At 36.4% G+C, this 27,825-nt stretch overlaps 1 protein-coding gene across 4 annotated transcripts in view; it reads right to left on the bottom strand.

Annotated features, from left to right (window-relative positions):
• PLPP1 (phospholipid phosphatase 1) overlaps window positions 1-27,825 on the bottom strand; it is a 90,099-nt gene that overhangs the window by 27,696 nt on the left and 34,578 nt on the right. For 2 of the 4 annotated variants that reach the window (XM_025924381.2, XM_086700934.1), the window contains exons 2-3: window positions 7,444-7,595; window positions 1,852-2,132 (exon numbers count right to left, since the gene is read on the bottom strand). In XM_025924381.2, coding sequence (XP_025780166.1) covers window positions 1,852-2,132; window positions 7,444-7,595 — 433 coding nt within the window. The remainder of the gene's footprint in view (window positions 1-1,851; window positions 2,133-7,443; window positions 7,596-27,825) is intronic. The other 2 variants (XM_025924380.2, XM_086700931.1) reach the window with 1 other exon arrangement.

The raw sequence follows: 27,825 nt of genomic DNA, 5'->3' as shown, positions 1-27,825 counted from the left end.
TCCTTCAGATTCTGTGTCTCCCTCTCTCTCTCTGCCCCTCCCCCCACCTTGTGCTCTCTTTCTCAAAAATAAACATTTAAAAAAATTTACAAAAAAGACATATTGTTACAAGAAAATTTTCAGCCAAGATTTATGCCCCTGAACCAGAGAAACAGTACATGTGTGAAGAGTCTGTGTCCTTTAAGAATCATTTATAATGGTATTTTCTGGAGTTTAGGTAAACCCTTATTACCTGGTGACTTTCTTGAATCCCCTGGCCAAGAGAAAACATTAGAGTTTTTCTATGCAGGAGAGATATTAGAGAGACAAGCATGGATAGTCCTCTGTATTTCCCTGGGTCTTCAAACTCTTCACCAAAGGTCGCTTAACCTCCTAGTCATTAAATCTGAGAACTTTCCCTCAGACACTATAGTGCTTTCAGAGCAGAGAATGAGATCTCCACATCTCACACCCTAAGAGCCCAGGTCTGGTATTGGTAATTTCATTACTCCTCAAAGCCATTTCTGCACCATTCTTCCTCTAGCCCTCATAAAAATGCTTGCTTACGTAAATTCAACAATACTACTTTCTACTATCTACTTCTCAATTCCCTACTGCATTAGTCACTTCTCCCTCCTTCATTCATTAGGACTTTATACCCCTGTATCAGTCCTCCTATGATCACCTCAAAGCTTGCCATTCAATAGCCTCTCTATTCTCTGGCCTCATTATCAACAAGGAGGTTCTCTTCCACTGCCATCACTTGTTTAATATAAGTCCTCCATGCTAGACTAACCTCCATGAAGATGAGAACCACAGCCTTCTAGTTCACTGATGAATCTCCTGCACACAGCACAGTGTATACTCTTAGTTAAGTAAAGTGTTTTTTCATCCCTACTAAATGTAAAAATTAGGAGCTACTATAAGGCCTGTGTAGCTTATAAGAGAACCAACAGGGATAATAAAACGTCTGAGAATCATATATGAGAAACAGTCAAAGGATGTTTTACCCAGAGAAAAGTCTTTGTTGGATGATGAATAACTAACGTAAAGTGATAGCTACTTTAAAATTACAAGGTCAACCATATAGAAAAATAAAGGCGACAATGCTGAGACTTGAGATGGGAAACTGGCTCTCCTACTAATTAGTGATTTTATTTAATGTTACTGGGCCTCCGTTTCCTCATCTATACATTAAAAGAATTGGACCTTTTGGGTTCCACACATCTATTTCATTCATGACTAACAGTGCTCCAGGTATAGAAAGGAGCCCACGAAGGATATTAAAAGAAGGCAACCCTAACACCAAAAGCTGTCAAGATATAAGGTGTCCTTATAAAAATATTCTCGAAAAATACTAAGAGACTGAGCAGAACTTAATACACAACTGGACTTCATCAAAAGTCAGCAAACTATAACCCCTGGAGCAGCCACTGTTTCTGTTAATAAACTTTTATTGGAATATAACCAAAGCCATTAGTTCAAGGATTGTCTGTGATGGGTTTTTCCTGGTACAACAGTACGGCTGGACAGCTGTCAAATTAAGCAAATGGCCCACAAAACCTAAAATATTTACTGCCTGGTGCCTTAAGAAAAAGTTTGCTGGTCCTGAACTATATGACATACCAAGTTCATTTTACATTATTATTCATTGGACATACAAAGACTTGCATTAAAATGCTCTTAAATAGAAGGTAGGGCAAAAATGGGGAAAAAAGAATAAGATAATAGGTCAAAAAATGGTCTCAATTCACGTCCCAGTAACTACACTAGTTCTCTCTTTAAGCTAGTGGCTAACTCATCTCCAGTTTCTGGAACCTTATTTCCCAAGAATACACAAGATAAAACAAACATTAAGGATTTAACACGCACCTGCCCTCCTTCACTTTTTGTGCATTCCCTCGACATATGTAGTTTTCAATATAACCAGCACTGCAGTTGATTTTTGACCAATCTGGGTCACAAACATCCAAGAAGTGAGGCCGCAGTCTGCCTATTGAATACTTGGCAATGTCAGTCAGGGACTGACTAGCAGCTGCACCAAATAAAAATGTTCCAATGGCTTTGTAAATAGTGGCTATGTAGTTATTCCTGATAAAGGAATTCGAGTGCAAGAGGTTATAATAAACAGACAGGGCTTCTCCAACAATCATCTGAAAAACAAACAGAAAAATAGTACGTTAAAGCAGGAACCAGGCACTTTAAGCAAAATAAAAAATAGAAAAGAAAATGATAAATCACAATAAAATCTTTATTTTCAAAACACCACCTTTTTTTTTTTCCATTTGCAAATGGAGAGTCAGTTAGGATAGCTAATTCTACACCATGAAAAAAGGTGCTAGATGAATTGTGGATACTGCTTAAAAAGCAATGGCCAAAACAATTTCAAACTCTACCTGAAACAATACGATCTTACTTTTTTTCTTGTACTCAAATACAGTGAGTTTTAATACGCAATGATGTATCACAGAGAACAAAAACCATGGTTTGTTAAAAGAAGACAAACTTCCCCAATTAGAATATCCCTTATATAGTACTTTTTCTGGCAGTCTTCATTTTTATCAAACATTCCTCTGAATCAAACACATCCATCATATTTTAAAAAGTAAAATACTTTCAGGGAGTAAACTAATATAAAAGCAGAGATCTAACATGGAGGCCAAAGGGTACAGAGGGCAGAGATCGGCTGACACACAGCCTCCCAGTCCTGCCTCTACAGACTTGTAGGCCTGGCTTTCTTAGCAAGTCTCATTAACTGATCAAACATACATTTGATAGTCTCCTTCTCCAAGAAAATATTTCAAGTGACTCTTTCCTCTTTATTTTTCACTGACTTTGTTTTGCACTAAAAGTGGAGACAACAAAGCCCCCCCCCCCCCCCGCCCCCACCGCTTCCAGTAGAGCATGTGTCAGCATAGGCCATTGGTAGTGAGTTTAAAGGCATAAAAAGGCTTCCAAATACTTAACAAGCTCATAGACCAAAACCCTAAGAAATCCAAAAAATAATGAAAGGCAAAATTATAAAAAAAATTTATACTTTCTGATAAAATAATCCACGTTCTAGCCACTTGAGACCAAAATAAATAGTTAAATGACAAGAGTCAGCTTGCTGATATTGGGCGAAGTGGGGAGACACAAGTCACAAAGTTGTGCTTAAGATACAAACTAGTTTCATGGCTTTGTCTTAAATTTTCATTAACAATTTTACAGAAAATTCAAACATTTCCATGTAGTGGAGATAATTTCCAATTATCTTCAGGGTCAGCCTTATCATAGGTAAAACAAATGGTTGTCTTCTGAAAGAGATTTCTTCATCTGTCTCCATGGCTCCTAGAATTCCATAATTAGAATGTTAGAACTCTAACAACTGTGAATTGTAGACTATGAATTGTACAAAAGCAAGAACGAAGTTTTAGTCATTGAATAGAAAGCCAGTACCACCACGGTGGCCTAAAACAGCAGGTGGTTAATAAATTTTAATTAAAAGTGTTGCCTCTTGGGTAAAAGGTAAACACCCTTAGTTTCAACATTAAGCCCCACAGAAATACATTCCTCATTATAGTGCTTAATGTGAATGACTTAATCAGATCCTTTTCTCAGGAGAGAAAAACCATATGTACTTCTAGGGATACCACACCTCTGCAATTTTGCTTAGGGTTCTCCCCAAGTGCCTCCAGTAGCCCCGTATTAAAGTATACACTGTCTCCTCTGACTGTTAAGATATTCCAGCAACTGCCTTGATAGATCAACAGCAAGAAAATACTTCTCTCATGTTTCATTATGGAATTGTTCTTTGATCATTTAAAATATAAACCAAGTTTATTAATCAACCACAATCTGAGCAGCTGAAATATCCCCACCTCAGCTGTCTGCTGTTCATCCTGCATAAGCACTCAACTGTTTTCCAACTCTTGATCTTTGGGAGTCTTCCTAGGCATGATGATCATTTTTTAGGACCACCTAAACCCTGGTCTTGACACTGATGACAGCAAGTCAGCTCACTAGGAGAATTCAGAGTACTGGGCACAGATGACAAACTGATTCACCGAAGTAGTGTAAGCTGAAACTTAACCCTAAATGGTGGGAAAGGGCAGAGGGATGCTAAAGCTGACTAACACTAGGCTAGTGTACATCATTTTTTATTATGCCCTCTATCTTAACTGAGGGAAATAGACGAGTTCTAAACTGATTTTCCAAATTAAATGTTGGGATGTGTCTGTGCATTTCACTACACATGACAGCCATGTTTGTTTCATTTTAATATGTTATTCTGCCCTTTGAACCATTTACGCCAATGCTTAGCCTTTTGAAGTCCACACCTAAGCTAACTGTAGTCTTACTTTAGAGCTGGGATCACTTGTTACACATTATTTATACTCCAAAGATACGATAAATTATTAAAGAAATAAAGATAAGTTTGGGGGACTAAAACCAAATACTCTGAAAGATCAAAGCTAATAATTACCTAAATACATGTAATTCAGTCATTTCAAAATAACCTATGCACCACACTATTTTCTCACCATCGCCTTTAAAAACCCATCAACCAAAAGGATTTATACATCTTTACAGTGTCCCTGTATTATGTGTCTTCCACTCAGGGTCCACCTTCCCAAAAGCGTAGTCTAAAATCACTGGTGTACTTCTACTCCTTCCTAAATATCTCTAACTACCTTCGTTCCCGTTATTCTACTGAATATTTTTCCAAAGTCAAAATGGTCTCATCGGATTGAACGGGTATGAAAAGTCAAAATGGTCTCATCAGATTGAATAGGTATGAAGTCTGAATCACAGTCCTGATTTTTTTTAAAGAACTGATAGATTTTCTAGTAAATAAAATTAAATGTTTACACGTTTAACCAAGTGCTCTCTGAAGGAAGTGGAGTTAATGAACAAAGTTAATTTTTTGTTTAATTACTACATAAAACACTGCTCTGTGCAGTGTTTGTTGATACGGTTGACATGAAAATAGGACTTTGATAGCACCTTTAAACAGTATGTTCTTTTTTTTTTTTTAAAGAAACCTATATTCAATTTATTTGTTTTATTAAACATAAAGATAACTTTCTCACAGCTCATGATGAAAGAGTCAAAACTTCCAAATTAATGAAATATAAATAACAAGTCCTTACTAAGTGTTGTGTCAGGCACTGCCCTCGATGGGCAGACCATACCCCCACACTTGCTGCCCGCAGTCAGCAACCTTTCCTGATGCAGGCCTTTGGTCTGTAATGGATTTTCTGTAGTTCTGTTGGTGCAGCATCCCTTTTAGCGAGATGCAAAGTCAAGTAGAAATGAAAGACAAATACTTCTGCAGCAGCATTAGAGTACTCCAAGGGACAATCCTGCATGAACTTGGCTACTAAGTTGACCCTTCAAAAGGCACAGGTTTGAACTGAGCAGGTCCACTTACACATGGATATTTTTGATAAATACAATACAGTACTGTAAATGTATTCTCCCTTCTTTAGGATCTTCTTACTTTTTCTTTTTTCTAACATACTTTATTCTAAGAATATGGTATATAACACATGTAACATACAAAATGTGTGGTAATTGACTAGGTTATCAGTAGGGCTTCCAGGTAATAGTAGGCTATTATTAGTTAAGTTTGGGGGGGCATCAAAAGCTATAACATGGATTTATGACTGCATTGGGGGTCAGTGCTCCTAATCCCCACCTTGTTAAAGAGTTAACTATATTTGCAACTAAGTGTCCTACTAAAATTTTTATATTCAAATAGTATCTCAGAAACATATATACTTAAAAATAAAAAACTACTCTTACTGCCTCTTTAAAGGAACAATCATAGGCCTGACTTTCTTTCTTTTAGTAGTAAGAATTCAGTTTAAGATGTATCTAGATCAAAGGGATCTGCTGATTTCTTAAAACTTCAGCATACTGCAGGAGAGCCAACCAGTATTACTGTGCAATTACTCTTATTTTATCTGAGCACCTGGGACATGCCAGATTCCACCATGCCCAGGTCCATGGCAGGCAGCAACGGTACCCAGAAGAACAGGAACTCACAGTCTCATGAAACAAACTTGTTTATAATGAAGGTTTTCTTTGATTAATTATGTACCACAAATTATGAGTTGATTAATTCTCAAGGCTAATAAGGAACTGTGATTATTCTTGAATAAAACATTAAATTTCTAGGGGCACCTGGGTGGTTCAGTCAGTTAAGCATCTGACTCTTGATTTCAGCTCAGGTCATGATCTCATGGGGTTCGTGAGATTGAATCCTATGTCAGGCTCTGCGTTGACAGCATGGAGCCTGTTTCAGATTCTCTCTCTCCTTCTCTCTGCCCCTCCACTGCTCACACTCCCTCTGTCTCTCTCTCTCTCTCTCTCTCTCAAAATAAACTTAAAAAAAAAAAAACACATTACATTTCTAAATTAAGGGTTTTTTTTTTCAATAAACTCCAAAACAGACAAGACATATATGTTACCTTGTTAGCCTATCTCCTGAATGGGACCATATTTTTTCCTTTAAACCATATAACTCTTCTTTCTAAAGTTATAACTTATGGAGCATAAAACTATTTAATCTAAGTCACAGACTCTCTAGGTCAAGACATTATAAAATAATCTAGTCCAATCACTTGAAGTCTACTCCCTGGAACACATTCTCTAAGCATTCCCACCTGAAATTCTAAAAACAATAGTTGCTATTATGTTTTAGTACCAATAAAACTTCTTGTGTTCACTGCTAATCATATATAGAACTTTGGCTTTTCTCTCTAGTTTGTGCCATTATCTAAAAATTCTTTAGGGGCACCTGGGTGGCTCAGTCGGTTGGGCATTCAACTTCTGCTCAGGTCATGATCTCATGGTTTATGAGTTTGAGCGTCACGTCAGGCTCTATGCTGACAGCTCAGAGCCTGGAATCTGCTTCGGATTCTTTGTCTCCCTCTCTCTCTGCCCTTTCCCTGCTCACGCTCTGTCTCTCTCTGCCCCAAAAATAAATAAATGTTAAAAAAAAGTTTTCAAAAAAATAAAAATTCTTTAAAGTAACATGGGTTAGAATGAAGTCTTAAGATTAGTTACTTGTGATTTTTTAGAACTCATTAACTAGAAAGTAGGTACATATACACTGATTCCGCAAATTATAAAACACCCTAGGGTATAAAGTATGCTAAAAACACACTGCTATAACATTCATCTATTTCGTGACTACTGCACCAATAGCAAATGAGAGGTCTACACATCACAGGGACTCCGAAAAAGATTAGCATAAAAGCTACACACTTTCAGTGAGGTTCTTCTAATTATACATTGTTATTCCTTTGGTCCCACTTAAAACAGCTGAGATTTTCTCGATCAAGTAACACCTTCAATTAAAGGTTCGAAAAAACACACATTGTTTTGGACATTTATGCATTCAATAATTAACAGATTAACACAAAATTAAGCCAACTGCCCAAAAGTGATAAACTTGGAAAAGTGGATTTGACTTACAACAATAATACTGAATGGAATGATTATTCCACCTAATAACGCATAAGGTATGGTGTCTTCTTTGTAAGGGTACTTGATGGACTCATCAGTACAGAATATTCCTCGCTGGAAGGGGGTATGCCTTGAAGTAAGAATTGCAAAAGGCAATCCAGCTAGCAAAAGGAATAAATGAAAATATCATTAAAATAGAAATATGAAAATTAATGGCAATAATTATCCCAGAGACTGTTTAAAAATGCATTTGCCATGAAAATAAATAAGAGCACACGTAAAAAGGAAATGCAGCAATGCATGCAACAGAAGTTAAAAAGATTACAGTTTAGATTAAGAAGGTAGAAAGAACAATGCTTAATCAATTTAACGAAGAGTATCTTCTTCCCTTTCTTCTTACCCAAATAAACTAAGCCGATTTTAGGGAAGACAAAAAAAAAAAAAAAAAAACACAAAACAAAACAAAACTCCCTTCTCATGCTCTTGTTTGCTGTTTAATCACAGGACTTTCAACACTATTCCCAAACCAATTTGTTACACACTTTGCTTCCAAAAGGAAAACAGCATTTTGATATTCTCCTTTTTGTCTCTACATTACTACCACATTTAGACAGGACATGGTCATGGCTAAGCTATAGAGTATCTAAAAAATGTGTTATCCACTCTTTTCTATACCGTCTACAGCAAGTTTAGAGCTGCTATGAAAAGGACCTGAACTTAAACCAAGTTTAAGAAATAAGAGACAATGGAGTCAAGTACAAAAACTCCAAGACTGTTCTCTATGGTTTCATCACTGTTTTCCCTGAAGATCATGTCTCACACCTCCTAAAATTAAAATGTCTCTTCCCTAAAAGTCAACTTTAAGAATTCATTTCTCCTTTACTTCACTGAAGCACACATACTGATTAACATGAAGCATACTGATTAGGAATGCCCTGTAAGAGTGTTAAATTAGCAAAAACCTTCTACATGAGGTCTGTGTCAAGATTTATCCAAGAGCGGAAGATTCTCTCCCTCAGAGACCCATTCTCCCAGCAGTAATGCCATCACCATCAAGCTATCATACTCACTATATATTCAAATGTTCCTTCCATGAAACTACAAGTCTTGACAACCATTTACAGTTCTCATTAACTCCACTAACGCCCCAAAGGCTGAATGACAACTATAACTCTGCCCCTCTGCCTGAGTATCATTACTACAAATATCAAGTATGTTCTATCTAAAAGGGCCAAATGAAAAGAAGTACTTTCCACGGCGCCTGGGTGGCTCAGTTGGTTAAGCATCCAACTCTTGATTTCAGTTCAGGTCATGATCTCAGGGTTTCATGAGTTCGAGCCCTGTGTCAGGCTCTGCACTATGTACAGAGCCTGCTTGGGATTCTCCCTCTCCTCCTCTCACTCTGCCACTCCCTGACTTGTGCTCTCTCTCTTGCAAAATTAATAAATAAACTTTAAAAAAGGCGGGGAGGAGGGCCTCTGGGTGGCTCATTCAGTTAAGCATCCAACTTCAGTTCAGGTCACGATCTCCTGGCTTGTGGGTTCAAGCCCCATGTTGGGCTCTCGGCTGACAGCTCAGAGCCTGGAGCCTGCTTCTGATTCTGTCTCTCTCTCTCTCTCTCTGTCCCTCCCCTGCTCACGTTCTGTCTCTCTCTCAAAAATAAATTAACATTTAAAAAAATTAACAAAAAAAAACCACATTCGGAGTTATTTATCTTCCTGCTTTTCATTTATACCCTGAATACATAAACCAAAGTTTATATCTCTATGTTAAGCTATTTGCCAAGAGTGGCCACCAATTAGAAGTCTTTAAGACATTCACAAGGTTCCCAAAGGCATACTTATAGTAAATGCTACAATTACCAAAAAAAGAAAAAAGAAAAGAAAAAGAAAGAAAGAAAATTAAACTACAACTGACTTTGCTAACAGACCCTTATACCACCTCTCATATCTGATTTCAGACTATCCTCTGATTCACCAACCTGTCTGCATTCCGAGGAATGGGACAAAATGCCCAAGACTTTAATACAGATACCACAGGTGAGCACAAACATTTTATACTTAGCACACACTGTGGAGGTTAATAAGCAGATCGATGATTTCAGTTATTGCCTGCCCCATATAGTAACAAAACATTCATCTTTCAATAGCCATACTCTTACCCAATGAGCAAATTTATTTTGTATTCACAAAGAATCACCAAGTCCACAATTCAAATCTACACATGATAATGGAAATTTTCACTCTCTACATTGCATATTTCTGAATTAGTTGAATTTTTCAATGATTTCTTTTTTTGTGGTAAGACAAGAAATCTAGTATGGAAATTAAATCCATATATAATTAGTGTCCAAAGTGCAGTAGACTTTATGTCCTTATTCTCAGGAATAAGAAATTCCTCTTAATAAACCTCAGAAATTCCTCTTAATAAACCCAAATATATTGAAAAACGTTCTTAGCAAGCATATCCACCAAGTTGATTTTTTTCCCTCTGACCACAAAGATTATGTTGAAAATTATTTTTAGATTTAGAAAAAAGGTTTGTGGTATTTTTTTTTTTTTTTTTGTATAGAAGGAAACAAAATCACATACAAGTATAACTAGTCCATTTTTAAAAACAGGAATACACAAATGGAAAAATATTGAGTGAATCCATTCTCAAAGAATTCTGGTAGGTGCTACCAGGAATACAAAACTGAGTAAGGTACTATACATACATAACTGTCGCAGAGAATAAACAGAGGTACAAAAAGCTATGAAGCTTGAAAAGAGAAGCTTTAATAATATTCAAAAAAATGGTGGTAACCACAATCAGAATCTCAGTAGAAATTGTCTGGTAAAGATAGATTTGGGGATATAAAGAATTTCTGAAGCCACAGGGTAAGAGAAACTCTGCAGGACAGACAGGAAGTGAAAAGAAGTGGAGTGTGAGGCACCTGGCAATGGCAATATTAAAGGAATGAGCACAGGAGGAAGATCCACTGAGGCAAACCTGGAGGGCGGAAAAAAGGTCAAGAGAGAATAACATCACTGAGGCCAAGTCCAGAGAGAACATCTCAGGAGGTGGTGAAATGGTCCACAGCAGCCAACACATTTTTAAGAACCAGACTTAGTAGAAGTGGTTTTAATAAGGAAAAAAGGGTGGTAACCAAACCACAGAGATTTTAGTAAGGAATGATTAAAACACACACACACGCACACACAATAAGCAGGAATATACCACAAATGTACACTATTCTTTTGAGAGTGTGAGTAAAGAAAAGCAATTGTATCACAGAAGGCCTTAGAAATATTTCCAAATTAATATTCGCAATCCCTCATATAAGTCCATGAGATCTATTACATCACTGCCATTATCCAACACCATTTCATTTTCACTAAAACTGAATGTAGAGCCCAAAAAGGGAATGGAGAAGACCAAATAACCAGTTGTTCACTGACCCACTTAGGGTCAGTGACCACGTCCAGATTCGTGCTCTGGAAATTTTGGCATTGGAACAAAGACTGACTCAGTCAGAGCTGGCAAGCAGCACTGAACCATGCACAAGAAAGACTGGCAAAAGAAAATGCTGAGGACAAAGCAGGACTGCAAGGAAGACAGAATGACCAGCCTGGCCCCTAAGAGCGAGAAATGGGGAAAGCAGTCTTGGCTCAGCATTGTCAAAGGGTCCCACACATCTTGCTGTTTTGAACTTTTGAGTGTCTTGTATCCTTTCAACAAAAGCTAGTTAGAAAGGAAATCTACTCCTTGCAAACAACAGAGCCATAACTAAAATAATTATAAACATTCTTCCTACTCTGACAGCATATAGATTACTAATTTTTTGATTATGCTACATAATGCTACAGTGAACATTTCCAAATACTAATTCTTATTTTCAGTTCTAATTATTTCCTGAGAATATATTTTTTATGTGGAATTGTAGGCCAACAGATATAAATGTTAAGGTCCTTGACAAACTGCTCCGAAAAGGTTATTCTACATAATAGCAATTTACTCTAACAGCCACAGGGTACATAAATATGGAGAAGTGCAAAATTTTAAGACTTATGATGCTATCTTCAGTATTAACCATACATTTCTAGGCAAAAGGGTTCCACTTACCCTTTTGTCAATGTAAATCAAACACCCTTTTCCTTTTACCTCAAAGATTACATCTCCAAAACAATCCCTTTTCATCATTAGTCAGATGACTACATTCGTCAAACCATGTTTCTCCTAATACTTAAGTTTGCAAAATTCACTTTCATTTCCTTTTGGAAAAAAAAAAAAAAAACTTTACTGAGGTATAGTTTACATACCATAAGATTCATCCACTCTAAATACATAATTCAGTGATTTGGGTAGACTTACAAAGTTGCACAACCATCACCAAAATCCAGGTTTAGAACTTTTTCATTACCCTAAAAATTCTCATGAGCTCATCTGCATTCAATCCTTGCTCCCACTACCAACCCCAGGCAACCACTCATCTGTTTTCTGTGTTTACATAGATTTGCCTTTTCTGAGCATTTCCAATGAATGGAATCATATTATATGTAGTATTTTCTAAGTCCTCACATCACTCAGCATAATTTTTTGAGGTTAATCCACATTGTAGCATGTACTTTGTTCCTTTTTTATTGCTAAACAGTATCATACTATATGTATATACAACATTTGGTTTATCCATTCACCAGTTAATGGATATTTCGGTTGTTTCAGTTTTTGTCTAGTATGACTAATACCACTATAAACATTTATGTATATGTTTTTGTGTGAACACAGATTTTCCTTTCTAATGAGTAGACACCTAAGTATGGAATGGCTCAGTCATATAGCATATATTTCTGTTTTAGGTTCATGTTTAACTTATTAAGAAACTGCCAAACTATTTTCCCACATGGTTCTACCCCTTTACATTCCTACACTCTGCTTTTTAATATGCCCATGTGGCTAGTCATATTAGCCCACGTAAGAGTCAGATTTTCTGCATGGTAAACTCATACTTACCCACAGGTAAGTACAGCGTTCTACAAGTGAATACTTATAATTCAAAAGAGGGTATGTGATATGGTAGCTCACCACTTCCAACAACTAAATACCACAAGACCACTTCTCCATCCCTTATCAGAGATAGGAAAAGATAATATAAGAACATGGTCACACACCATCTTTAACTTCCTCTGCACAAGTACTCAGGATCTCAAAACCATGATATAAACAACAGTGTTAGTTAGAAAGACAGGTGGTGGGGTGTCCAGCAAAACTGAGAAACTGTAGTTAAGAACTTTTTTACTGTAAGCGAACGAAACAATCAGCAAAACTAAAAGTCAAATGTCAGAATGGGAGAAGATATTTGCAAACGACATCAGATAAAGGGTTAGTATCCAAAATCTATAAAGAACTTATCAAACTCAACACCCAAAAAACAAATAATCCAGTGAAAAAATGGGCAAAAGACATAATAGACACTTTTCCAAAGAAGACATCCAGATGACCAACCAACACATGAAAAGATGCTCAACATCACTCATCATCAGGGAAATACAAATCAAAACCACAATGGGATACCACCTTACACCTGTCAGAATGGCTAACATTAACAACTCAGGCAACAAGAGATGTTGGCGAGGATGCAGAGAAAGAGGATCTTTTTTGCATTGTTGGTGGGAATGTAAGCTGGTGCAGCCACTCTGGAAAACAGTATGGAGGTTCCTCAAAAAACTAAAAACAGAACTACCCTACGACACAGCAAATGTACTACTAGGCATTTATCCACAGGATACTGGTGTGCTGTTTCAAAGGGACACATGCACCCCCATGTTTATAGCAGCATTATCAACAATAGCCAAAGTATGGAAAGAGCCCAAATGTCCATTGATGGATGAATCGCTAAAGAAGATGTGGTGAGTATATACAATGGAGTATTACTCGGCAATCAAAAAGAATGAAATCTTGCCAATTGTAACTACGTGGATGGAACTGGAGGGTATAATGCTAAGTGAAATTAGTCAGAGAAAGACAAGTATCATATGACTTCACTCATATGAGGACTTTAAGAGACAAAACAGATGAACATAAGGGAAGGGAAACAAAAATAATATAAAAACAGGGAGGGGGACAAAACATAAGAGACTCTTAAATATGGAGAACAGAGGGTTGCTGGAGGGGTTATGAGAGGGGGATGGGATAAATGGGTAAGGGGCACTAAGGAATCTGTTCCTGAAATCATTGTTGCACTACATGCTAACTACTTTGGATGTAAATTTTAAAAAATAAAAAATAAAACAAGTTTAAAAAAAAAGAACTTTTTTACTATAAAGGGAACTCTTCTAATAGTGAAAACTACACAAATGCCTCCATAAAATAATGTTCTAAGGTTCATCCATGGTGTGGCATAGACTGAGATCCTGTTCCTTTTTATTACAGAATGGTACTACATTACAGGGATATAAAACTATCTGATGCTCAGGAAAGAGTGGCATGCGACTCCTGGGTCCATAGCAGCAAATCATTAAGGGATACGCTGCCCCAAGGCTAAGAGCATTAGGCATCAGTCTGAAAAATCCTGACACAAAGATGTCAGGCACCATACCTCAACAGCCTGGAACATGAACAGACCCCACTGGCAGATATAAGATACCACCAACCAGAGAGAGAATGATGTCCTTTTGTGAAATACCTCAATGATCATATTCTTCTCCTAATTCCTGAACAAGAAGGGAAGGATGGAGATGGAGACAGGAAATGTAAAGAACCGAAAGGTATAGACTAGACTGCAGGATAATGGGTCTATTATTATTTTTGATACCTCACTGTGGCCCTAGGCTAAACCTAAGGGAGGTGTGTGGGTTTTTTAAAATTTTTTTATGTTTATTTATTTTTGAGACAGAGACAGAGAGAAACAAAGCATTAGTGAGAGAGGAGCAGAGAGAGAGGGAGACACCGAATCTGAAGGAGGCTCCAGGCTCTGAGCTGTCAGCACTGAGCCTGATGCAGGGCTCGAACCCACAGACCGGTAGATCATGACCTGAGTCAGACACTTAACCAACTGAGCCACCCAGGTGCCCCTGGAGGTGTGTGTTCATTTAGTCTACCTTCTTTATTAAGTCATTTGAAAATATACCTTTGTTTACTTACCAATGGGGAAAATTCCAAGTAGGAAAGAGTCAATTTTGAAAATACCAGTTGCCAAAGATGCTAGTGAGGACCTAAAATATAATCGTACTTAAAAAGATAATAACAAGAATATGTCAATGCTTAATTTCTTTTCCTTCTGCATATATTTAAAGAGAATGAGGGTCGCCTGGATGGTTAAGTTGGTTAAGCTTCCGACTTCGGCTCAAGTCATGATCTCACAATTCGTGGGTTAGAGCCCTACATCAGGCTCTCTGCTGACAGCTAAGACCCTGGAGTCTGCTTCAGATTCTGGGTCTCCTTCTCTCTGCCCCTCCCCTGCTTGTGTTGTGTGTGCATCTCTCTCTCCCAAAAATAAGTAAACATTAAAAAAAAAATTTAACGAGAATGAAACCATGGTGACTATTCAAGAGAACCTGTGAAGGCACTCTGCCCCATTCACACATATAATAAAGTGTACTTGGGTACATGGGAGTACGTGATAAAATAAAGTTTGGGAAAGAGAGGGAATGAACTAGAAACAAAAACAATTACTGAACTACACCAAAAAACAAGAGTCAAGAAAAGGAAATGAAGATCAGTTTTTTTAAAGCACTGAATCTTTCTTTTGCTGTAAACAATTCAGAACATTCACCTTATATATAACATACCCTCATGTTAACAGAGCAATGATATGAGTATATTTCATTAATATTAATCTTTACTAAAGAGATGGTTTTTTTAAAAATTAAAAATAATTTAACCAGCACAATAAATTATAACTTAAATTAACTGAAACTAGAACATTTTCCTATTTTAAAACTACCACTAAATCTTAAAGAAAGAACTCTGAAAAGCTTAGTATTAACTACATTTGAACACAATTCTGTATACAAATCAAAACGTTAAAGAATTCCGTCTGTAACAGAAGTCTTATGAATTCAAGAAACTTAAGGAAGATATAAAAATAACTTAATTTTGTCAACATTAAGGGATATTATAATTCAAATAGAGAAGGTAAAATCTCAAAGCCTTGAGTACCATTTCTTTAATAAAGAAGCAATCATTCAACAATAAAGTAGGTTCCTACTACTCTGTACCAGGCACTAGTTTGAGGCAAGGAGGAACCACAGATTCAGCACAGATCTTATAGGGTCAAGTTCTGGATTCATTTTCGTTGATTTTTTTTTTCTTTTTGAGAGAGAGAGAGACAGAACAGGAAAGGGGCAGAGAGACAGAGGGAGACACAGAATCTAAAGCAGGCGCCAGGCTCTTAGCTGTCCACACAGAGCCTGATGAGGGGCTCTAACTCAAGAACTGTGAGATCATGACCTAAGCCAAAGCTGGACACTCAAGTGACTGAGCCACCCAGGTGCCCTTTATTTTTTTTTTATTTTTATTTATTTTTCAGAGAGAGAGAGAAAAAGAGAGAGCAAGCAGGGAAGGGACGGAGAAAGAGAGGGATACAGAATCCAAAGCAGGCTGCAGGCTCCGAGCTGGAGCTCAAGTCAGACACTTAACTGACTGAGACACCCGGGCACCCCTGGATCCATTTTGAAAGTAGGGTCAACAGTATTTGCTGAAGGATGGGCTGGATATAAGTGTGATAAAAGAGGAATCACAAATGACGCTGAAGTTTACCATGTGAGAGACCAAAAGTTTAAAGTTAAATTAACTTGGGGAAGGGGTGGGGGGTGGTGGTGACTGGCTGGCTCTGTCAGTAGAGCATGTGACTCTTGATCTTAGGATTGTGAGCTTGAATCCCACACTGGGTGTGGAGCCTACTTAAAAAAATAAAATAAAATAAAATCTTAAAAAATAATAATAATAAAGTTAAATTAACTGAGACAGGGAAGATTGGAGACTGAATATCAGAGCGGGCAACAGATAGCTCCAAGAGTTGAAACTTGGATGTACTGAGTTTGAGGTGCTCATTAGTAGACATATCAAGTAGACAGTTAGCCAGTAAGCCCACTGAGGGAGAGGTCCAAAATGAAGATATAAATTTGTCACAGAGGTGGTTTTCAGAGCTATGAAACTGGATGAGATCACCAAGAAATCGGTACAGATCGAAAAGAAGACCAAAGAACTGATACCCAGAGCACTCCAAAATTAAAAAGTCAGGAGGAGAAGGAACTTGAAAAGAATAAAGAGAAAAGGCAGCCAGTAAGGCTGAATTAAAAGTAGGGGAGTATAGAAAATCCCAAAGAATCTATCCCAAAACTCCTAGAACTAGTGTGTGTGTGTGTAGCAAGGTCAATCACAATCTATATAGTAGCAATGGGCAATTAGAAGCCAACAATACCATTAATAACAGTTCAAAAAACTTAAATACTAAGTTATAAACCTAAGTAAGTATATGTAGGATCTATATGCTGAAAACAACAAAACACTGATGGACTGTTTTTCCTAAATAAATAGAAAGACATCATCTTCATGGATTGGAAGATATAACAAGTTCAAGATGTCAATTCTCCCCAAATTGAGCTACAGCTTTAATGCAATTATTATCAAAATTCCAGCCATATTTTTTTTGTAGATACACTGATTCTAAAATTTATGTGAAAAGACAAGGGAAACAGCTAAAACAAGTCTAAAAAAAAAAAAAACCCAAAGCTAGAGGAGTCACACTTTCTGAAATTTACTGAGAAAAATGTACCTATTTTTTTCTCCATTTGATTTTTAGCTACTCAATATATATTTTTACCACCCAAAATAAAGCTACAGTAAGACATGTGGTATAAGAGGAAGGAAAGATATATAGATATACAGATATATCTAGATATAGATAGATATCTAGATATAGATATCTAGATATAGATATAGATATATCTATATCTAGATCTCTATATAGATATCTAGATATAGATATAGAGATCCAGATATAGATATAAATATAATATATAGATATAAGATATAGATATAGATCTATATAGATCTATAGATATCTATATCTTATATCTATATATTATATCTATCTATATCTATATATCTATATATATATATACATATATATATATATAAAGCAAGAACAAAGTCCAGAAATATATCCACACAAGTACAGCCAACTTTTTTTTTTTTTTTTTTTTTACAAAGGTACAAAAGTCAGTCAGTGGACAATGGAGGGTCTTTTCAGCAAATGATATTCAAACAATTGGTTAGTCATACACACATAAAAAAAATGAACCTCAATCTAACTTCTTACTTCATATAAAACTTTACACAAAATGGATCACAGAGATATACAGAACAACACAGAAAGCTCTAAACTTTTAGAAGAAAACATTTTTTTGAGAGAGAGAAAGAGAGTGTGAGCAGGGGAGGGGCTGAAGGGGGGGGGAGAGAGAGAGAGAGAGAGAGAGAGAGAGAATCTTAAGCAGGCTCCATGCCCAGTGTGGAGCCCAAGGTGGGGCTCAATCTCACAAACTGTGAGATTGTGACCTGAGCTGAAATCAAGAGTCAGATACTTAAGCAACTGAGCCACTCAGGCACCCCTAGAAGAAAATATTTTTAAAAGTCTCTGTAATAGGATTAAATGAAGAATTCTTAGACATTATACCAAAAACGCAAGTCTATAAAAGAAAAAAATACCAGTAAACTTGATACTCCAAAATTTAAAATTCTTACTCTCAAAAGACATTTAAGAGAATGAAAAGACAAGATACAGACTGGGGAAAAATACTTGCAAATCACATATTCAACAAAAGACTTTACGCACTCAGAATAAATGAAGATCCACAGTTAAAAATAATAATAATAATAATAATAATAATAATAACAATAATAATAAATAAAAATCTCAACAGAAAATGAGCAAAAAAATGAACATACACTTCACCAAAGAGGATACATGGGTATGCAGCAACCACATGAAAAGACGTTCAACATCAATAGCCATCAGAGAAAAGCAAACTGAAGTCCCAAGGACACATCACTACACACCAATTAGAATAGCTAAAACAGGGGCGCCTGGGTAGCTCAGTGGGCTGGATGTCCAACTTCAGCTCAGGTCATGATCTTGCTGTTCTTGAGTTAGAGCCATGCATCAGGCTCTGTGATGACTGCTCAGAGCCTGGAGCCTGCTTCAGATTCTATGTCTCCCTCTCTCTCTGTCCCTTCCCCACTCGCTGTCTCTTTCTCTCTCTCTCTCAAAAATAAACAAACATTTAAAAAAGGAAAAAAAAGTGGCTAAAATAAAAATACAACATTACTGTTGGGAAAGATGCAGAACTAGTGGACTATACATTTCTGTTAAGAATGTAAAATGATGCAGAAAATAGTTTGGCAGTTTCTTAGAAATTTAAACATACATTTATTAAAAGACTCAGCAATTCCACTACTAGGTAGCTACCCTAGAAAAATGAAAACTTATGTTCACCCATTCAAGTATAGCCAACTATTTTGTTGTTGTTGTTGTTGTTGTTGTTGCTGTTTACAAAGGTACAAAAGCAATTTAATGGAGAAAGGAGAGTCTTTTTGGCAAATGATGTTGGAATAAATAATTGATCATCCATACACAGATACCAAAAAATGAACCTCATAGAGCTTTTCTTGTAATAGTCAAAAACTGGAAATAACCAAGATGTCCCTCAGACAAACAGAAAAATAAACTGCAATACATTCATGTATTACTCAAAAGTAAAAAAAAATCAATTATCAATGCGCTCAACAACTTATACAGATCTTAAGGGCATACTAGAGATAAAAAAAAAAAAGGTCAATTTCAAAAGGATATATACTGCATGAATCCATTTATATAACATGATTGACAAAATTATAGTGGTGCAGAATAAATCATTGGTTGTCAAGTATTAGGGACTGGGGGAGGGTGTGACTAGAAAGAAACAGTCTGAGGGAGTTTCTCTGGGGTGATCAACAGTTCTGAACAGTTACATGAGTCTATACGTGTGATAATGTCCTAGAATTTTACACACACACACACACACACACACACACACACACACACACACCAAAAAACTGCATGTAGAAACTGGTGAAATCTGATTAAGGAGTGTATATTAGTTAATAATACTCAGAATTTTATCACAGTTATCAAACAGGTTATCATTGGAGGAAGTTGAGTCAAGGGAAGAGGGAACTCTGAACTATTTTCCTAACTCATATGAGAGTCTAAAATTATTTCAAAATAAAACATTTTTAAGTGTTTTTTTTTTTTTAATGTTGCTAATAGATCAAGTAAGACAAAGACCACTAGACTTAACAATTTATAAACTGCTGGTGACTGACAGGAACTGTTTCCATCAAGGTGATGATTAGAGAGCAGAATGCTTAAAACTCAAACTGTGGAGGGTTTTCAGTTATCGGAAATGGCATCAACTAGGACATGATCACAGAAGTTAAACGGTTGATGCTTATTCATAGGGGCACATGTACCCCAATGTTTACAGCAGTGCTTTCAACAATAGCCAAATTATGGAAAGAGCCTAAATGTCCATCAACTGATAAATGGATAAAGAAGATGTGGTTTATATATACAATGGAATACTACTTGGCAATGAGAAAGAATGAAATCCTGCCATGTGCAGCAACGTGGATGGAACTGGAAGGTATTATGCTAAGTGAAGTAAGTTAGGCAGAGAAAGATATCATATAGTTTCACTTATATGTGGATCTTGAGAAACTTAACAGAAGACCATGGGGGAAGGAAAGGGCAAAAAAATTGTTACAAACAGAGAGGGAGGGAAGCAAACCATAAGAGACTCTTAAATACAGAGAACAAACTGAGAGTGGGTGAGGGGTTGGGGAAAGGGGGAAATGGGTGATGAGCATTGAGGAGGGCACTTGTTAGGATGAGCACTGGGTGTTGTAGGTAAGCGATGAACCATGGGAATCTACCCCAAAAACCAAGAGCACACTTTACACACTGTAATGCTAACCAAATTGGATAATAAATTATATTTTAAAAAAAAATTAGAAGTTAAATGGCTGAAACAGACAATGAACTGGATCTTTGAAGTTGAAAAGTTAAGGGAACTGAGAATTTCTTACCGAATTTGGGGAGGGGGAGGATCAGCTTATTCTTCAAAAATTCTCAAGGAGGCTACTGAACTATATCAAGTAAAATAAACCACCAGATGTTCTTCTAGAGTTGCTCAAAGGTCTACAGAAAAGTTTATGAAAGCCCTAAACAAGTAGTAAAGTTAGACAATGGGAAACGATTGAAAAAAAAATATATGCAAAGCATTTTGCTTCCACTTAAAAGGTGAATAATTGAGAGTACCTCTCTCCAAAATACAACACCAAAGTGGTTTACATATTATACTAGGAGCAAAATCAGTTAACCCTATTCTTAAGAACAAGGTCAGACTTTGAAACCAGTATGATGTTTGCATCAGTGAAACAAGCCCTCTTCTCATGGCTTTCTGATAGACAAAAAAGCATCCTTTTTCAAGTTAGAGAACTACATATGAACAGATTAAGTGACTTACATAAAGTCACACTGAATTTCAGGAATGGAGCAAAGAATCAGATTCACATTTTCACTCTTAAAGAGTTTAGATGAGGATTCAGAAACTGTTCCAGCAGATAAAGTCAACATAGACAGACAAGCTTCACTGCAAGGTTTAGTGGCTATCACTAACCCAAGCTTCCTGCCACTCTTCCCTAATCTAATCTTCACCACCTTGATTCACATTCATAACTACAACTAATAAAAGAAAATCAAAATCAAAGAGTTGTACTCTTTTGGGCTTACCCACTTTCATCAAAACAGACCCACTCCACACTGAAGACAATGAAGTACTGTCAAAAAGAATGTGATCTACAGAGTAAGGTAGATTTGAGGTTAATATCCCAACTCCACCCTTTGGTAGCTATAAAGGAAAAACACCTACCAGCCTCAGAGAACTGCTAGGAGGAGATTTTTAAAAATCTCTAACATTGTGATAATTCATACACAAAAGCCACAGAAGAACACAGCCTTCCATTTACCCTATAGGAAAAAATTCTAAGCCAAACAATGAGCAGCCAAACTACAATAATTTCAAAGAGAATAAGCAAAATTCTATAGTAAACAAAATGGATGCCTTTCCAGTTACTCTTTTTTTTTTTTTTAAGTTTATTTATTTCTTATGAGAGGGGGAGAGAGAGAGAGAGAGAGAGAGAGAGAGAGAGCGCGTTGCACAAGCGAGGGAGGAGCAGAGAGAAGGAGACACAGAATCTGAAGCATGCTCTAGGCTCTGAGCTGTCAGCACAGAATCCTCTGCCAGGCTCTAACTCACAAACTGTGAGATATTACTTAATCTGAAGTCGGACCCTTAACCAACTGAGCCACCCAGGCACCCAGTCAGTTACTCTTTTCATCTCCTTGCCCCATGATTTTCTTATTGGGACACATGAAACAGAAATACTCTCCACGCTGGAGATAACAGGTAACAGATAATCTGCTAAAATTAAACAAGGGTATACTCCCCACCCCAAGTTACAGAGAAATTATATAAAAATTATACAGAAATATTTTTTCTCTCTCTCTCAAATTTTGAGAGCTCCTCGAAGAATGCTTTTAGGTATATCAGAAGATTAACATTCAAGTGTAAGAATGTATAGAACACATATGTGTATTTAACTAAACACACAACTTGTACACTGTGCTTCAAAACTACCACATGTTCTACTGAGAAAATCACTGAATCACTAGACCATGCATCCCACTTTTCTTGCCCTGCCAGTGACCTCTGTTTATAATCCCTCTAGATACAACAAGATCACAAATTGGATTTCCACCCCCACCCTCTAAGCCAAGACAACCACGCCTGTGGAAGAGCTATTGGAAAGTAGCTTAATTAAAAAGACTCCTCTCTGCTGCTACCCACTGCGGTGAGCAGCTACTGATAAGGCAGCAACTGGGACCTGCTTTCCAAAAAGAAGCTGTTCGGACACAATGCTCTGAACTAGTGTTGACTGTTCACAAGCCAAAACCACAAGTAAAAACACAAGTGTTGTTTCTACAAGTAATACAGAATTCTATTTCTTGTCATGTTAGAAACACAGGTTCATGATAAAAGCAGCAAAGTGTCATTTTTAAGACCCTTTCTCATTCTCATTCCAAATATGAAAGCTTAAAAATAATTAATAAAAATGTTGGAGAATTTCTTCTAATTCTTATTTAAAGAAGGAGCCCACAGGAATTTGGCTACAATAAAATATTAAGTGATCTTGTAGAAAGCCAGATACAATGACATAAACTATTTATAGCTACAGGAAACACCAAAATGTTTCACGAGTGACTTCTTTACAGACACTATTTTTGCTCATGCTTCACAATTACTGAATATGGTACTATTCAAAATCCCTCTACTGCATTGGATATGCTTATTTTTTAGGACTTACATCACCAATCCTGCACTCCCAACACAAATGAGTTAGTTTCACATAAGCAGTTTTAAGCTTACATTTTTAAACATAAGTCCTGTTTTCACAAAAACTAAATTTAGGATTTTCAAATATTTGTTTAAAGTAACCACGTAACATGACCAAGAAATTAAATAATTTTAAGTCAGCTTTCTTTAAAGGGCTTAAAGATCCTTTACTCCAGGCCCTCAAAATCCTAGTTCTTTCCTAACATTTGGTATCCAAATCCAACCTGAACAAATGAAGGAATGACCCTGGTCCTTATTTACCTCACTTAATTGGGACTAGTCATATTTCATTATACAGATATTAAGGTCTTTGATTATGTCTTAGACTTTTGCTGAGAACATTACATAAGATATACAAATCACACAACCTTTCAAAAATTCAAAAAGTTTTGACTCCAAGAGTTTGGGATAATGGACTGTGAACCTGTATTTAGATAACATCTTCACTATCAAAAGAAGCTTCTAAATTCAACCTATTAGTTTTCAGGATGCTAAAAAATTTTTAAATTATTTGAGTTTTATTACACAATGAAAACTGAAACAGCAATGATCCCTTACATAAAATGTACTAAACACATCTCCCACACATGTATTCTCTTAATTATCGGACTGTGTCACAAGACTTGTTTCCTTATTTTTTCATTATAAAAACTGAAAGCTTGCACTGAATTTGTAAGTAACTGTCATGTTTTCTAAATTTAAGTCTTTGCCAGACTAAGTCATAAAGTAAAACATTTTATTTATTAAACTGTCAACCAATTTTGCACTCCTTTCCTGAGAACCAATAATCTGAAGTCAAAACACTCCTATGAGTTAACATAAATAAGATGAAGCGTAGCCCTGAAATTTTAGTTTCCTACCACATAATCCTACTCCTAGCAATGAATATATAAATATCCATTAACTACAAGGATAATCATTTTTAGCAATCATTACAAATATTTAGCCAAAGAACACTGACATTTCACTAGACTTGATGAACAAATTTTTTTCTTTAAAAAAAAATTTTTTTAATTAATACACTCTATCTTTTAAAGCAATTTTAGATTTAAAAAAAAAAAAACTGAGCAGGAACATTCCCTCTCCACAACCACAACCGTTAATTTCCCTCCATTATCAATGTCTTTAACTGATAAACCAATACGGATATATTATGGATATATTATTACTAACCAAACTCTATAGTTCACAATAGGGTTTCTTTCTGTTGTACATTCTATGCGTTTTGATGAACACATAATGACAGGCATCCACCACAAAAACATCATACAGAAGAGTTTCATTGTCCCAAAAACCTTCTGTACACCAATCCCTCATCCCTCCTCTGTCCCCACCCCCAAACCCCTTTCAACCAAAGATCATTTTGCTGTCTCCAGAGTTTTTTCAGCATGTCATATAGTTGGAATTATATAGTATGTAGCCTTTTCAGATTGGCTTCTTTCATTTCACATTATGCATTTAAGGTTCTTCCATGTCTTTTTATGGCTGGATAGCTCATTTCTTTTTAACACTGTATATATTCCATCATATGAACCTACCACAGTTTATCCATTCACCTACTGAAGGACATCTCAGTGGCTTCGAAGTTTTGGCAATTATGAATAAAGATCCTGCTGTAAATACTGTGTGATTTTCTGTGGACATAAAATGTTTAATTCATTTGGATAAATACCTAGAAGCACGACTGTTAGATCATATGATAAGATTATGGTTGCTTTTCCAAGACATTGACAAACTGTCTTCCAAAGTGGCTAAAGCATTTTACAATCTCAACAGCAATGACTGAGAACTTCTGTTGCTCCACATCCTCACCAGCAGTTGCTATTGTGTTTTGAATTTTAACCATTCTAATAGGTGTATAGTGATATCTCATTGTTTTAAATTACAATTCCCTAACGAACTAAGATACTGGCCATTGTTTCATGTTTATTTGCCATCTATATATCTACTTCAGTGAAGTGACTGTCTGTTCAGATCTTTTCCCTACTTTTTGATTGGGCTATTTATTTACATATTGTTCAGTTTTAAGAGTTCTTTGTATATTTCAAATAAAGTCCTTCACCAGATATGTGTTTTGTAAATATTTTCCCTCAGTCTTGCTATACTATACACAGAGCAGAAATTTTTAATTTTAATGAAGCCAAACTTATCCATTATTGACTTCAAGGACCATGCTTTTGGTATTGTTACCTAAAAACTCATTGCCAAATCCAAGGTATAAATTTATTTTTAATTACAAAAAAATTTCCAAAGACACAGGGTCATGAGTTCAACCAATTTCTTAAAACCTAAAAAAAAGTACATAACATCCCCATCTATAGTTTTCAAAATACTATTTATGAAAGAAAAAAATAAATTAATGAAATATTAACACAAATGCTTACATTTTTTTTTAAAGTAAACTCCATGCCACACATGGAGCTTGAACTCATCACCTCATGCACACACCCCTGACTCAGCCAGTCAAGCACCCCAAATGCTTACACTTTTATCTTAAGTATGTCAGATGATACTTCCAAAATAAGTCATACTGACATACTCTGCCTTCAGACTCTTTAGTCCATAATGAAAAAAATACAAGTATTGCTGTGCAAATATTTTCATACATTCAGAGATGAAAAGTTTGCAAAATAAAAATGGTCTGTTTTACAAAAAGGTTGAGAGTTAACATAAAGAAGATAAATTCGGGGCGCTTGGGTGGCTCGGTCAGTTGAGCATCTGTCTCTTAATTACAGCTCAAGTCACGACCTCAGAGTTTTGAGATCAAGCCCCATGTTGGACTCTGCAATGAAAGCACAGTCGCTGCTTGGGATTCTCTCTCCTTCTCTTCCTGCCCCTCTCTCTCTCTGCCTCTCTCTCTGCCCTTCCCCCACTTGTAATCACTCTCTCGCTCACTCTCTCAAAATAAACCGTATAAAAAAATGTAAAAAAGATAAATTTGACCTTTTTATATATCTTAATATAACTGCATACTAATGTCATTATATCCATCAAAAATACATTTGTATTTGGCCACTTTGCCAACTCAGTGTTCACCAAATTAAATTAGGTCCCTTTTGGGGCACTGGGTGGCTCACTCGCTTAAGCGTCCAACTTTGGCTCAGGTCATGATTTCATGGTTAGTGGATTTGAGCCCTCCATCGGGCTCTGTGCTGACAGCTCTGAGCCTGGAGCTGCTTCAGATTCTGTATCTCCCTCTCTCTCTGACCCTACCCAGCTTGTGCTCTGTGTCTAGCTCTCTCAAAAACAAATAAACATTTAAATAAAAAGTTATGTCCTTTCTGCTTGAAAAAGTGAGGGGTGATGAAGAGATCTAAGTGTGGTGATGAAACAGAACTCTGAAAGCAATTTATATGGTAAGACGACTTAATTTCTATGGTAAGCAAAATCAACATTTTAATTTCAATATTCTTCTCACATATAATTCATTGATGAAATTCATGTAGTAGAAAGAGATTTTAGGGCTTCTCAAAAATCAGGTTTCTCATCTTGAAATAACATTCAACCCATTTAAGTTAGAAAATAATGTCCACTAATTTAGTAGAGCTGTGCCCAGCATGTGAAGCAATATAGTTCTTCATCCCTTAACTTTAGCAAAGGCATTCCATAACAATCCCTGAAACTATTTTTTTTTTTTTTAAATTTTTTTTTTTCAACGTTTATTTATTTGTGGGACAGAGAGAAACAGAGCATGAACGGGGGAGGGGCAGAGAGAGAGGGAGACACAGAATCGGAAACAGGCTCCAGGCTCTGAGCCATCAGCCCAGAGCCCGACGCGGGACTCGAACTCACGGACCGCGAGATCGTGACCTGGCTGAAGTCGGACGCTTAACCGACTGCGCCACCCAGGCGCCCCTCCCTGAAACTATTTTTAAGATTTTATGAGAAGATATTTTTTCCAATGAATCCCTTAAAAAGATATAGCATTTAGGAAAACAACAGTGAAATTCAGTAAGTTTGGCTACTATGAAACTAAGAGAACTTCAGTTTTCATAATCAGCAGTATATACTCAATATTTATGTAACTTTTCTTACCTTTAAGTACATCCAATATAAATTAAGATTTATCAAAATATTTTCAAGTGTTCTGTTAAATGGATGTATAATCATTAATATACCAAATTTACACATTACCTCTTTCAAACATAGCATGAAAAGCAATCTGCTCCTGGTATACCCTGAACAAGAATCCTATCAGGTCAGTTTTCCAGGAATCCCACTACCCTTGAAGTATTCTCTTAGTAATTTTCCATCTCCTGATATTCACACACTGTCTGCCTCTGTTGTATTCAGAGATGAACTCCATCTCTTGTTCCTATTGCAATAATCTTGAATAAAGTCTTCGTCACCATTTTAATAAGCATCAGCATTATGTTTTCTTTAATAATAGAAATCTTGTAAGGGACAAAACATCAAATTCCTCAGTAAACGTTACTTGGGAGACTGAAAGAAAAGGAAAACCTAAAACTTCTTAAGATTATTCTTTATCAACCAACATCTGAGTGCAGAATTGTGTTCAAGACACCAAATCCATAGAGTTAAAGATAGAAAGATGTGTCTATAACAAAGAATTTGGCCTTTGTCTCTCGCTCTTAAGAAGAGACTAAATTCCTGGGATTTCCTAAGTCACAGGAGTATCTTTGTTATTCATGAACCTGTTAGATCACACCTGAGTTTATGCTGACAAGATGACTCACAGTAGGGTCCTGGTCACCAGAAAGATCAACCAAGTGATCCTAGAGGGATGGAGCTTAGAGCCCTAAGGAAGCCAAAGGGATTGGAGATTGAGGCTTAATCAGATGGCCGATGATTCGGTAAATCATACCTAATCAAATATGAATGAAATAAATGAAACCCCGAAACCCCAATAAAAACACCAGACAGTTGAAGCTTGATGAATCCATCAGAGTGCTAG

The sequence above is a fragment of the Puma concolor genome, chromosome A1 (genome assembly GCF_028749965.1).
Source record: "Puma concolor isolate L17-30 chromosome A1, mPumCon1.1.hap2, whole genome shotgun sequence".
Lineage (NCBI taxonomy): Eukaryota > Metazoa > Chordata > Mammalia > Carnivora > Felidae > Puma > Puma concolor.
This window is presented reverse-complemented; position numbering and strand designations above follow the sequence as displayed.